Source organism: Strix aluco, chromosome 2, assembly GCF_031877795.1.
Source record: "Strix aluco isolate bStrAlu1 chromosome 2, bStrAlu1.hap1, whole genome shotgun sequence".
In the NCBI taxonomy this organism is placed as follows: Eukaryota; Metazoa; Chordata; class Aves; order Strigiformes; family Strigidae; genus Strix; species Strix aluco.
In genome coordinates this window covers 46077431-46092709 of record NC_133932.1, presented here as the reverse complement: position 1 = coordinate 46092709, position 15279 = coordinate 46077431, and the positions used below count along the sequence as shown (strand labels likewise).

Below are 15279 nucleotides of genomic sequence, written 5' to 3'. Positions count from 1 at the left end.
GAATTTAGATAAGATTTTGGTTTACTTTAAAGTTTATTATGTTCTGATATACTCTACAGATGTTTTAGTTTATATTAGCAGTAAAACAGTTGCTGAAGAGTTTTTGCCATTTTGGAGAACTGATTTTTATTGACTGTATTTATATTTAAAACCTTAAAGTCCTCTAGAATGCCATTAGATCATCTCCTCCTCTTATAGCATCTTAGAACAATTTCTAGTCTACAAATATTTCACACATACAAAAGCTGTTTATAGAGATCATCTCTAATTTTCTCAGGGATAACTTTTCGGGGTTTGGAAAGCTGGCAAATGAATTAGGAGGAAATGGCTATTCTGTGTTAATTAGTTTTTTAAAATCACAGAGCTCAGCACAGAACTTATTAAGAGACTTACTAAAGGAAATAGGATAATTTAATTCAGATTGATTATAGACTTTGGTGATGACAGCTGGCTTCAAATTAAACTGAAAAAAAAGTGTATGCATTTCAAAGTAGTCTAAGGAGACATCATAACTTATTATTGCATGATTGTATCACAGAATGATATATGTATGAAATGGTAAACTAGAGAAACATTTGTAACAGTAATTACTTCGGTTGTAGTCTGAAGAAAACATAAATGCTTCCATCTCCTACACTGCAGGCAAATGGTTTCCTATTCAGCTGTCAACCAATGGATGCTGTCATCTTTTAACTGTACAAACAATTTAAAAACACTTAATCAAATCTTAGTTCACACTCTAAAATTCTGTATATGGAATGCTTTAATATTTTGGTTTTTTTTTAAATCTAAGAATAATCGGGAGTATAGTTATAGTGGGGAGTAATGCCTGTAAATTGCTGAAATACCTCCTAGTCTGTTGGTTGACAAGAAGCTCAATGTGACTCGGCAACGTGCACTGCAGCCCAGAAAGCCAACAGAACCTGCTGAAGCAATACTTTAGGGCCACTTACTTCTGTAGGCTTGCCTGCCGTGAACTTTGCTGAACAGAAATTTTCTCCTCAAATTTCTGTAACAGCAGTGAAGACAATCACTGTTGCACATGAAAAAAAAAAAAAAGTGATTACACGTGGTAGAAATTTGAAGCAAAAATGGCGCTGGGCTTGGAATAATGCAGGAAGATATCAAGGCAATGTGAAAAAATTACAGAAGTGGAACAAAAGTAAATTTGTTCACAATGTCAGGCAAGTTAATTTACTTCCAAATACAGTAATTCGCTGTTATAAATTCAGACCTCCATAAGAAAAAAATAAATATTGCTTTTTGTTGTTGGTTTTGTGTTTTTGTGGGGGTTTTTTGGGGTTTTTTTTTTTGGTTGTTGTTTTTTTGGGTTTTTTGTTTTTTTTTTTTTTTTTTAAGGAACATAAGAGTCTATCACTAAAGAAGGGGAATTAAAAAAGATCTCAAAAATCGATGTATGTGTAATGTCATTTTGCTTTACAGACTGGATTGCATGAGCTTTGCTAGCTTAACTTAAATGTATAGCTTAATTTTATGTTAGCAAAAAATTAACAGGAGCATAGGTATCACATTACAGTCTGACCACAATTTGCTTTAACATGGCTCTAGTTCTGCTATTGATATCTAGCTGGTTGGAAATTCTGGTTATTCAATGTATCTTCCAGGTAATTATTTCTTGCATAATGTCTATGGATCTATTTAAAACTGATCTCGTCATGACCAGTATACACCTCCATGGCTAGGTGGGGATGAGTGTTGACTTTTGTCTTGTTTTTAGGTGTCATTCATTAATTTTCCTGTATGTGACCCCTATTAATTCCTTACAAAAATCATTCTTTCTTCAGGAAGGATAGAAAATTATCTATTACTTAAGCATTTCAAATAATTATGGAAGATTTTTTTTTCCTATGAATGAGAACACAAATTAGAAATTCAACAACTCGCTTTGCTCTCAGAATTTCCATTGTAGGCAGCTGTCAGCACAGTTCCCTCATAACAGCACTGTAAGAGTCCACTTTTCTTAAATACTTCTTTTCAGCACAGCAGTAGCTGAACAGTACCAAAACGAACTACAGAAGAATATATAAGGCGCTTTTTTTTTTCTTTCCTTTAAATGAACTGCCTGTGCTCATTCATTGTTTGGTAATTGAGGTTGCTGATTTAGTATTGGAGTGTTTGTAATAATACGGTATTTTAACCTTGCCAAATCTATTTCTTTTCTTTCAATGGCCACATATGAACACAACTGAAATTTAGCTAATTATCTTAAGGGGTTGTCTTACTTTTTGTCTCATTTAGAGAAGAGATGACTAGGGACAAAAAGATTGAGTGCACATAGAAAGTAATTTTGGAGTAGATGATGAGCAGATCAGTTCATTTCTGATCTATGCATAATTGCAAACTCTGTTCCGTTTACAAATTAGAAAGAAGTTTCAGGCTGACACTTTCCAGTGAACCTTTGTCACTGACATACAATTGACTACAACTGTCAATTATGGTGAAGAAAGTCTAAAATAAACAGCACATAATTCAGGCTTGACATCTTAGTAAAAAAGGGTTACTTACGCAGTACTCGTGAATTCCTCATTGCCTTTTGTTTCACAATTTTGTAGAAAATAATTAGTAGAAATTGTATTAAATTTGTAAATAGGCTGTGACAAAATAATTTAAAAGGATACTTACAGCCTTTGTGAATACACTTGTTACATTAAATACATTAAAATCCATAATCTATATGCAAAGTTCATAGTCTTCCCATGTAACAGCTTTGTTCATAACTGTAAAAGTGAATCTGCAAGAACAACAACCAGTTCTTGAGAAGCAAGATTAAGACTTTAATGAAAACTGCTCATGGGAAAATACAAGACTTATGTCACTAAATTCTGTTTTACTTTTACAGTTAACAATCATCATATTGAATCAAGGTGCCCTCTTTATGTGACAATGAAGGAGAACAAATAATTCTGTAACAGAATGGAGTTAATTGAAAATAGGACTACATAATTCAACTTTTATTGGGCAGGTGTTCCTGAGATACATGTTTCTAGTTTGAACTAGAGAAACCACAGACACTACTGCCTGTTCTTGACTTTTTTTTTTTTTTTTTTTTTTAAATTTTACAGTGGTTAAAAAAAAATATCAGAAAGGAGTTATATCACCCATGGAGTCTAGAGGTTCTGGTGTTCACTTAAAGTGTTGAGTATGACAGAAAATTGAAGCAGTTATACGCCACTGATGATATGGTAGAATATCACTGGCATAAGAAAGTGCTTTGCATTCTGGTCTCATAAGTATGTCGGAGTAGCTGAACTACCTTTAGTAACATATATATGACACTGTTAAAATTACCTTCCCAGTCACAAAATTCTGTGCACAACATCCGAAAATAGTGGCTTCTACTTTAAAAAAGAATTTTTCAGAGAGCAAAAGTATCAAAATCTAAAACTTCTTAATGGTAATAATTCCCATTAGTATTTCTCAGCTGATGTCTACAGACAGACAACAAAACAGTGAGAAGGTATCAGCATGACATGTAATGATTGTTGCACACTAGCTTTTTTGTTAGTATGGAGCAAAGGAGTCTTTTGGGAAGAAAGAAAGGCAAGGTGGTTCTGCTGCCAATTCCTGGAATGGGTCTTTGAATAAGATACTGAATGAATGAGGCAGGTGTAATTGCATATCAGTTGCATACCAGGAAAATTCTAATATAAAAACTGAGTCGTGGTCTTACATGAGCCTAAGTGTTCCAGGTATTCTCATGAAAAGGAGAAAATTTTGTTAGTGACTGCAAGCAGAAAGCATCTGTTGAACTTGCTGCACAGAGAAGTATAAATCCCAGGTCGTGTCTAAAATGTGATCTGAGCTACAATCAAAATGATCAGCCAATGGTTATTAGCAGACAGGTAATAGACTTGTTTGGTCTTGAACTGAGTTTAAGACAGTTAAGTGATCGTTTGTATTTTAATAGACAGAAAGGTATTCTTAGAAGAGAGAAAGAGAAAGAATGTGTGTTATTAAGAAAGTAAGTTCTATTTCAGATTGCAGATAAGTTCACTCCTATGAGAGAAAAGAAAAGGGAGAATAACAGAGGACAGTGGGGAAGTCTGAAGAATATTCTGATTATAGATCATCTGTAGTCTAGGTTGCATTCTTTGGGGTAGGTGTGTGAAACTATTTAGCTCTTGTCAGACTCAGAGATGAATATCAACTGGTACATTAATATAGATCAAGGATCTGTAATAATAATCCATTAACACTGATGAAGGATCAGTTATTCTGTGCAAGTTCAATGTTACATCACAACCTTAAGAGCTCCAGCAACTATAACTAAAGAGAACAATAACAAATGGCTCTCGGTAAACTCATTCACTAGGAAGTTATTCATCAGCTTAGGTATTGGAAGGCTACTGTGATCCCAATTAGGAGAAGGATTTGCAAGAAATGCAATCCCATGTGACCAATGTTTCAAAGATCTGCTCGGCAGCTGCTTGGGGTGCTTAGAAGTATAGAGAGTAATAGGTACTCTCTCTCACACAGTAATATCATCAGTCATTGTGATACACATCGTAAAAACCAGAGCAAGGATGAGAGATGTATAGTATATCAATTTGATAATGTTTGGCTGATAATATAATTTATAAAGAAAAAACTTTATTGTTTATTAATAACTTTTAACTGAAAACTGTATAACTTGTGTCTTCTTCAACAAATTTACCTTTTAATTGAATCATTTTCAAAGGAAAAGTATTTAACCTATAAGTGAATCAATTAGTAAGAGGAGAAGGAAGAAAACAGTAGTAACCAGGCATGTATTAAACCAGCTCATACAGGCCAAATAACAGATATCAAAGGTATCTAAAATCTGCAGATCTGAGTCAAATGTCTGAGTGATTCTGCCAATCTTGAATATTATAAGGTAAGTTTTAAAATTGCACATTAGGAATTACACAACAGCTTTTAACTCATTTTCCACTCTCATATGCATACAGCACTTTGGGGGATTGCTGCAGTTTTGGAGCTAGGGACTGGGCCTGTAGACTGGAATTGTCAACTAGGATGTAGGAGGAATCGGTTCAGTGCTGAGCAGGTGGAAACTTTCTTCCCCCTCCCTCTACTTGTCCCTCTACCAGAAATGTCTCTCGCCCCTTCACTCTTGCCATCATGGGACCTCCACTTTAGACTACAAATGATGTTCATTTCTGTAGCACATGCAAATTAGACACTGCTGCTCACCTGGCTAATGCTTTGGGTTAATTCTACATACTCTTTTTCATAAATGTCCACATATTAACTTTCTTAATCTTATTAAGACTTTCAGGCATTAGACTAGCAATTCTTTTAGTAACTAATTTTCTCTCAAAGCAACAAATTTATTTATAAGTAACTATGAATATAATACCATTATTAAATGTTTATTTTATGTATTTGTTAAGGTCTTATGAAGTAAATAAATATGCATTACATTTTGTAGAAAGGCCTAGATTTGCTTTACTTTATTGTACTCAAGTAGTCAAAATATAAACTTTCTCTTCCATCTTTGATAGGTGTGAAAATGAAACACAAAAAATAGCTTCCTAGTTGTTTGGGTTTCATTTAAACAAAAGGCGGGGGCGGGCTAGGGGGACAAAAACTGACTAAATTTGACCATTATTACTGACATAGTAATAATGGTTACATCTAAATTGATCAAGGCAGGGAGAAAATCAGAAATGAACTTACTATCAACACAATGAACTTACTATTCAACATAAAAGCAGGCTTAAACATGACTTATTGTCCCTATCACAGATAATAATTACGCTAAAACCTTTTTTTTTCAGGTTTTGAAAAATTAAACCCAGCAATTAAGGCTAGGGTTGTGAGTATATTTTAAATTATTTGTACACTTTAACGAGATATGCTAAGGATATAAAGGATCAAGATCAAAGTCTCCATAGTCTAGCCAGTTCACATGTAACAAATGCAAATTTGAAAACTTTTTGAGGATTTACATGCTCTGTTTTAGAGTTACATAAATTATTGGTCTTGATTTACAACTTTTCTAAAATAGATTTCACTCTAAGAAAAAATATGAATGTCATGAATAACTGAAGTAAAACATACAAAACCTAAACCCATGTAGTTTTATATAGGCCTTCAAACTGCAGACACAATTGTAGCTTTCTTGGTAGTTACTAATTTCACAAACATGCTTACATTGTCTAGTTAGTACATGCATTTGTCTTCAGTGTCTATGTTGGAATCACATTTCATTAGAGCAATACATACATTCTAGACAGCACATTTTGGAACAAATACTGTACTACTCAGTTAATATTATTTGGGTTTTGGCCTATTGTGTTCTTACATTACCTCAGCTAATTATGATCACTTAGAGGGTGCTGAAAGCACAATATCGCTCTGTGTGTGTATCCTGCAGGCTGTAATTGCCATATATGAAACGAAAAGTTATAGCTTATAAGGATATGAACATATTCTGTATGTTTTTTCATTTACCATTTAGCTGATAAACTTAATGTATGGTCTTATGATAGCCTATATTCATAAATATGTTAAGTAAATATGGTACAAATTAGATAAAAATCAGGGGGTATGTAGTAGCATCTGGTTTCAAATCTTGAACAGAAGTCTTGGTTTCTGTCTGGCCCTAATATTAAGACTTCAGAAGGAATAAACAGACATCTACCAATTGATAGTGCCTCTGGATTTTCATAAGTGTTAAGATTTCTGTTTTGTCATGGCTGTTATTAGAATTTCATTATGTCCTCTAGGACAGTTTTGGGTTTTTTTTTAAAACTGTAGCAGGATTCAGCACTATAATTATGGAGTCAACTATTATGGTCACAGCTTTAGAATTAAGCGACTTGCTTTGTTTTCCAGTAATATCACGGATTCAGTGTTTCTGTTCAGAATATCTTCCTCAAAATCACAAAAAAAAATTCCATGGCTATAATAGAAGGCACTTTCTGAGAATTTATAAATAGATCTCTTCCATTCATTTATGAATTTAAATGAAGATAAACAAATTTTGCAGCTATCAAGTACTTCATTTGTCTTGTATATTTGTACAGGACACACATTAAGCTTTCTGTGTGATTAAAACTCATGGACTTTTTTTTTTTTAATAAACTACATTTGATTTTTAAAGGCATTTTTTCTTGCCATTAGTCATACTATTTCCTCTTTTTTGGATCCTAATGTTCTACTAGAGAAAATAACAGTCAGCTCAGGTCTCTTTCAAAATGACTGATGATTCCCATTTATGCGAATGGAACAGAGGCACTTTGTTCTTATCAAAATGGCAACTGCCTCTACTGTGCTCTAGCTGAAGGAATCCTGCAATATTTATAAAGCCTGGCCATGGCAGTCAGTCCTCATGAGTTTCTCAGTAAGGAATGATTTTATGAAACAACCCTTGATAGCAGGTAAGTATTAAGTTATAGAAAATAATGAGAGTTTTCCCAAGGTTGTTGGGGATTTTTTAAGTATATTATGTTATGAGGCCTAGTTATCAAATAAGGCAGCAAAACCATACACTTCAGATTAACTTCTACTCTACAAGTATAGAGACAATTATGTACTCATCATACTTACAAAAGTATAATAAAGAATTATTTTTCTATACTTTTATCATATATTCTCCTATCTATTCTATTTTGCTTTCTTTATTGTTAACTCTGCATCTCCTGAGCTAATTGTGAGTGTGCTGAGGATATTCACACATTCCTGTAGTGCTCTTTACACATATTAACCACATACATTCTCAGTGTTGATTTGATTCCATTTTAACTGCAGAATTATAAAACTCTTTATATGTACCTTTTCAAAAATATAAACCACCATGATACAAAGCTATCAATTTCTCATTTTAAAAGGTAATTCCTGATTTGGCGATTCATACAATGAACTAAGCCAATTATTTTATACTCAGAAATACTGATATACTGACACGTACCTTGACTTTTTCTAAGTGATCCTGCAGAGAGTCAATTAGCAGATCCCCCACTGGCTGCCAGGATCCCTTGAACACTTCAGCCTGGCGTAGTTTCAGGTCTAGTTCATCCATTGCCTCTTGAAGCCCCTGCAGTCTTTCAAGAGCATCATCTATCTTTTTTTGCCAATCAGCAGACTGTAGATTCAGCTTATCCCACTCGGTTCTGACTTCATCTGCTTGCCTTTGGAGAAGCTTAGTGACATTGTGGGCTCTTTCCTCAGGTGACAGCTCTATATGTGAAAGTCAAGAGGTTTTTTAGACATATTCTACCTTAAAAGAAAAATAATTACCATCAAAGCTCAGTAAGAAACTATTCATAATCAGAGAAACCTGTGAAATTTATTTTATTAATGTATTCTCATTTGAAAATCTCTTAACAAATTTAAATCTTGCCACCATACAGATCACCAAAATATGCGTTTGAGTACATAAAAGCATTTTTAAACATGTAAGGTGTAGCTAAAAGTTTATTGACGGTGTCTTGATTCAGCAAAGTAGTTCTGCACATACATAAATATTAATCACTGTGAAACTTTTGCTGCAATTGAGAGGATCTGGGAGCTTCTGCAGTACTGAGACTACAAGTTGAATTTTAGGTTAAATTGCAGCTTTCAGATCTCAAATGGTCCTGAAGGTTGAAAGCCAGTTTCAAAATCTGCTTATAAATATGCATGTCTATTTAGTGCCACAGTGTTCAGAAGGATTGCTAAGGGTTTCTTTCATCTATATTTTTAGCTTAGTTTCTGAATACTGACATTCAGCTTGGAGTGTAAAAGGAATGCTTTCACAGTGGCTGGCAGAATTTATTTAATCATCGCTGATCATCACTGATCTTTCCAGCAATGTGTTATTACCCTGCTCTTTCATCAATTACCTCTTGGTTCCGGGTAGAGCTTCTCCAGTCCCTCCACAGGCTGCTCTGCTAAGAAGATTCGCACAGTCTCAAGCGCACTCCTGATAACAGGTTCTTTTGTTTTCAGCTCCCTCTTGAAAGTCTGAGAGATTAAACAAAATTATTGTAAGTGGATATATAATGAAATACTGAGTACTAGCCCCTGTTTTCATCAATTTAAGAACAAAATTTCCAACAACAGCTTCCATGTGTGTATTACAAGTAGCTACAAAAAAAAGGTAAAAGAGATAATCAGCTTTTGCTTAAGCTAAAATCACATTGTATTCAAAGGAGCAAACGTACTGCCAGTGTGCTGCAAAATACCCAAGGTTTCTGATCAAATTTTCACTGTGAGAGGGATCCCTTTTATTGATTAACATCAGAGTCACCTTCAAAACTGCAAGGGGCAAGGCTTCAGCTGGCTCTGTATTGGACCATACCAGCATAGCTGATGGTTCTTGAAAGCAAGATTTAGCAAAATGTGAAGGAAAATGCAACAGGTAACAGCTACCACTTTGCTATGCTACTGCTGCTGGCAACTGTTATATTATAAGGAAAAAAAAATAAGGACCTATGGATATTGACATGTTAACCTGTAAAAATTAGTAACAAAAAAAATTCCAATATATTAAATTGCAACACTCTCTTCTAGTAGTGGTGTAGATACATCTCTTCTGAAAATACATGAACTGAGATTTCTGAAATGTAGAATCAAGGCCAAGGTGAAAATTCAGAAATACAATCTAGCCTAGAGGTAGGCATGCATGAGTCAAAATTAAAGGGCAGAAAGTAGTCCTTATGAAATAGTTAATTCCTAGTTGCTTTAATCAGTATTTAGTATCAATTTCTGTATCTTTATGTTAACATTGCTTGGTGGTACATTCTCCTCCTTTATACATCAACTAACTGTATTTCTCCCTTTCATCTCTTCCTTTCCTGTCATGCTTTTTGGCACTTGTCTCTTTTCTTGCTTTTTCTTCCTATTTGCAATTTTCTTCTTCCAGCAACAGCTCCTTTTACAATCTCTCTTCTATTGCTTTTAAAATGACCATGAGTAAGATTCTCAAGGTTGGTATCTGAAGTTTTGGTAGGCTACTGAAAGTATCTCAGTATTTTTACTTTTATTGTTAAAGAGAATTTAAGATTCTGTTAATCTGAATCCAAATGTTCACCGCACAAAAATGCAGATGAAACCTGGCCTGTGGGTTGCACATGTCACTGGGTCTTTTGCGTGTTGTACTGAATTTATCTAAATGGTCCTTACCACTATTCTATTTCAACATTTTCTTCTCCATGAAAAATATTGAATGCATACTGTTTTCAAACAGCATAGAGGTAAAATATGCAGATAATTATAGTGCAGTGTAACACAAAACACAATACTGCAAAAAGGAGAGCCATATGCCATGAGCGGAAAACAGATATTTTACTCCAGGGATTAGAAAATTCTTTTTTACAACATAGGCATTATATAAGCTTCTAACATAATAAATTTACCAATTCAGTTAAATTAGTTATTAAACAAAATTTTTGTTTTTATGCAAACTAATGAAAGATTACAAATTCAATATTAAAAAGTTCATTACACCTTGAATTATATTTGATATGAAATGTTCTGTAAAGGAAATACCGAACAGAACTAATAATGAGAATCACACCTGTAGTTTATAATATGAGCACTCACAGGTAAAAAATTCATAATACATTTCAGGAAAGTAAACTTAAGGAAATGACTACATTATTCTACTATAAATATTTAAATAAACTTTTTATTAAGTGGTCAACAACTGACCCTTAATGTTTGTACTTGTGAATCAGGACAACCCTTTAGCAAAGTGTGTTTTTTTGAAGGAAACAACAAAGTAAAAAATGTTCATTTTGTGTCATGGACATCAATGGGACTGGGATCCTTTCACAGAGTGTATGTGCTACGATAAGGGAATCTATTGTTTGATTAGTATCTGTGATAAATGTTTTAAACAATTATGTTGACCCTTAAGAACCAACACTGATTTTCACAAACAAAGAAGAGTACTGTAATACTAACAAGTAAACTACCATTGGACATTGTTCTGCATAAAAAACTGAGTGGGATTACTCCAGGGTTAAAATTCTTTAATGTAGACATTTTTAGTCTTAGAAACTTTTATAATTCATACATGACTCTTGCATGAAGTGCAATGGAAAGAGGAAATACAATATGCTTTTTTCATGTCTCCAAATGAGGAAAATCTATTCTTTTAATTAGCCTTTGTGCTCACCTCACATGATATCATTTTGTCCCACAAGAATGTGACAGGTCTGCAGCTCTAGGAAGCCAGCAGGTAACATAACTCAAAATATTCCCCCATGGACTGTGTGCTTTGCTCTCATCTGATAGTGTTAGAAGTGACATCAGCAGTCATACTGGTTCTTAAACATTACAGTTGCATAACAGCTTAAAGATATAATATGCTTTATAAAATGTCTCCAAAGGCAAATAATTTCTCAGAAATGTCTATGCCCAAAACCAATCGAACAGGAGGCACATGCACAAAGGTCTGTTCTGCCCACACACAACAAGAGCAGGAAGGAGTCATAGATATTCCAGGGGAACACAGAACTACACCAATTCACAGGATATTTAAAAAACAGAAATGCCTTTGAGCTATGTATTTGGGAATGAGTAGTACTGCTGTTGTAGTCAAGTCAACCCTAGCTGTGTACATGTACAAACAATGAGAAGGACACAAAATACCTTCTTTCAGCTTGTACTGCTTTTGCATAAAATCATACCAACAAGATACACCTAGTGGCACTGTGTTTCCAAAAGAGGTTTAAAGCCACATTCCTCCAATATCTCTTGTGACAGAACAAGGATAACATAATCAGATATGCATACTGCATCCCATAAAGTGTGTGAGCAGGAACTATCTATTGCATCTATCTTCTCAAAACAATAGAGAAATGATAACAGGAACTTTCTGACTTTGTATATTTTGTATTTAGTCACAAACAGAAAGAGTCTCTTTCTCTTTTATTAAAGGAAAACAGTGAGCCAATGTGTTAAATGTTTTCCAGCTTTTTCATTCTGGGTGTTGGAGCTGGTAGATGCGATTATAGTCTGTATACCCTGAGTTTTAGAATAGTACACAGTATGGTGTTCAGATCTACCCATGATTCTCATTGCCTTCCCTAGTTTTGATCTGCAGACTTCTACTGAGTAAATTAAAATATGTTTCAGTATAAGAAATTTAAAAAGGAGAGAATGAAAAAAAACATGAGGCTAAAGCAGTAGCACAGAACAACATTAAAAATAATGAATGCTCATTTCATACTGTCCTCTTCAAAAAAAAGTTCTTACTGTATGAAGATAAAGCCAGCTTTTCTGATTAAAGTTTTGTTGTAAAATATGTACACACTACCAATAAAAATCATAAGTAACAATAAATGACATTTTCTCTTTCGAAAAAAAAAATCTAGCTGGAGCCCTGACAAATACATCTTTATAATAAGCAGACCATCACTGAAAGCAGAATTAGCTTAAATGAATGTCTAATTTACAGCTAATGATTTCAGGCTAGTTTCATTGAATTCCTTAACTTCTTCCACACTTCATGGTGACTGTAGAGGAAATCGAATGTGCATAATGTATGACCTGACAAAAAACCCAAGTAAACTACTTTATTTAAACATCTCTATTTGTCATCAACACTACAACAGTAATGGCATTCTGTCCACCATTTTAATAATACATATATTGATCAGTTTATCTCAGACCTCCACTACCTCCTCACTGGTGTCCTTAAATCTCTTTAGATGGAGAAACACAGATTGTTTAAATTGAAAGATGAAAATATAATGAGAAGGGAGCTGCATTAGCAAAACTAACACTAATCTCTAAGAAAAGCAGATATTTTTGCTTTTAATGAATTTTGAAGGGAAAAAGTACAATTAAATTAATTAAAGACATTTCCTAATCAGAATGATTTTTAAAAATGGGGTTTGACTTCAATTTAAAAAAGTAGATAGCAATTGTGCCACCAGAAAAGGTTAGTGTGTTGAAACAGGAATTATACTCCTTCTCAGGCATTGTTGCTAGAGGTTTCTTGTGAAACATTTCCAGGGCGTTGTTAATAATTACCTTGTATATTCATAAATGCTATTTATGCTGTTAATACAATCACTACACAGAAGATGTGGCAACTCTCAAAAGAATGAAAGAAAAAGCAAGCTATCTGCAAGATGCCTAAGTTACTTAACTGAGATTAACAGTAACGTACACAGTTATTAATACAATTTCATTAAAATATTATTATGACACTTATTAAAACAAAGAAAACTGTAAGATAATTAAATAATGCTTTGATGAACAGCAGTATTTTTTACCATCGACTAAATCCCTCTCCACCCACCCACACATTCTAAGACCCTGGCATAGACACAATTTCTTCAGATGCCAAAATCGACAAAATGACCCACTATATATATAAGTTCAACCAAATAGCAGTTACGCGGGTGTATTTGGGATAAATGCCAAACTGCCTTGTCTAAAAAACACCTCACATTTATAACGCAACAATGATTTTGACTGCATGGATATCTCTTTTCTCAGTTGAGTTCAAGCTCTCCTCTGGCAGAGATTCAAGCATTTGAAATTTTCATCGGAATCCTACTCTTAAAATGTTTATAGCCAATCTTGGCAACTAGGAGCATTCTAATGGTAAGTAACAACTTTTCATCTCTGCTATGAATGTCTGAGGTATTCCAGATGGTCTTATAAACAATAAAGAAGTTAAATATGTTTGTTTTTCTTTAAATTACATCCTTAAGGGAAAAAAAAAATCAGCTTGTAACATCACTTTAGAAAAAGGATTCAGGCATAAAATCATGTTGGTATTCATCATGCCATTTTTCAATGGCAATCAGTTAAACTGCTTATAAATAATGTTCCCCTGCAGAGGCTTTTTTCTGTTCTCCAATGAAGAACTTACCTGGGTTCACCTCTGGCTTTACCCGGCAAAAACAATTCTTCACAGAAGGAAAGACATTGTACTGATATAGGTGTACCAAAGTTGGAAATTGGGGTCATTTAAAAGATTGGTCAGATCAGGTAGAGAATTATCTTGTTTACTGATTTCCAGAACTGACATTCAGGAGAACAAAATGAACAATTAGCAGATTCTTTTTCTCAAGACCAAAATTCAACTATACTTTCACATCCAACACTCAGAGATAAGTTATGTTCTTAAGCTGGGGGCCAAAACTCTTGGAAGAAACAGCTTTCCAGTACTGTGCTCCAGTTTTAAGCTAGATACTTCTACACTTGTGGTGGAAGCTTTTTTAAAAGCATTTTTCCTATGTTCAGAAATGAGCTAAGCTGTTAATTTGGATACAGCCTTTGTATGTCTGCTTCTCTGAAAGAAACTTTTAGAGTAATAGAAAGTCCATAGTGCCCAGGGGAAAAAAATACAGAAGAAAAACTCCAAGCTGCAAACACAGATCTTGTCAAAGACAACCTGAAGTCAACAGAGTTCTGCACTGATTGTTTTCCCCTCCTTCTCTGTAAGAGATCTTTGAAGATCAGAGAGGGCAATCTAATTTCAAGGATTATGTTTTACTCTTTTTTCCACAGGGAATCAGAACGCCTACAACTAGAAAGGCCTCACATTAAACTACAGAAATGCTACAGAACAGGAATAGGAAAGAAGACATTTCTAAAAGGAACTAAAATGTGCTAGCTTTGATACTAGACATGATGACCAAAGATTCATGTCTGTATGTATCTGCATGTGGCAGAGAAGATAATCAAAAAGGAGATGTGAGAAGGAGATCTATCCTGTAAAGTCACTTTGCACCTATTCATGGTACCTTTTATGCAACACTTCTCATCCCTAAAACTTTTAAATGCTTCGGTTGATTGGTAAATGATAGAGACCACTTAGTCCATTACTGAAGTCTTGCCACCTTTATGATGAATTCTGGGAAACTTCCAAATAGCTTATAGAACAATATACAATACTAAAATTTTATGAGAAGCAATTTCTCTAGATGAAAAAATATTTCTTCAACCTAGGAGGAAAGGTAGTGGTTTCAAATACTCAAATATTATTCAGATGACAGAAGCTTTGTTGCAACAATTCTACACAATCCTTCTCTAAGTCTTGTTTTGGCTCAAGAGTTGTCTTTGGATAAAGGGTTTGAGCTAAATGTCATGCTGAGTTAAAGCCACATCTTTATTGTTTCTTTCATTCTGATGTTCTGGATGGGCTTTAAAACTACTTTATGGAAGTTGTTATGCAGCTGGCTAGAACTGACCTCAGGCATTTAATATATCTTAACTTTCATAGAGGGAAAGCTAAAAAGGGATGGTGGTGCTTCATGAAGTCATGGATGTTTTGGTCTCACTCTTTCTGTGAGAATGCTTGAAGTCCTAAATAAAGATTTGTGAAAA

The 15279-nt window shown here is 34.1% G+C and overlaps 1 protein-coding gene across 10 annotated transcripts in view; it reads right to left on the bottom strand.

Moving 5' to 3' along the window:
- Nucleotides 1-15279, bottom strand: part of DMD (dystrophin) — a 1148563-nt gene that overhangs the window by 185245 nt on the left and 948039 nt on the right. For all 10 annotated transcript variants that reach the window (XM_074814589.1, XM_074814586.1, XM_074814591.1 and 7 more), the window contains 2 exons: nt 8829-8949; nt 7916-8184 (listed from right to left, as the gene is read on the bottom strand). In XM_074814589.1, the coding sequence (XP_074670690.1) occupies nt 7916-8184; nt 8829-8949 (390 nt within the window). The remainder of the gene's footprint in view (nt 1-7915; nt 8185-8828; nt 8950-15279) is intronic.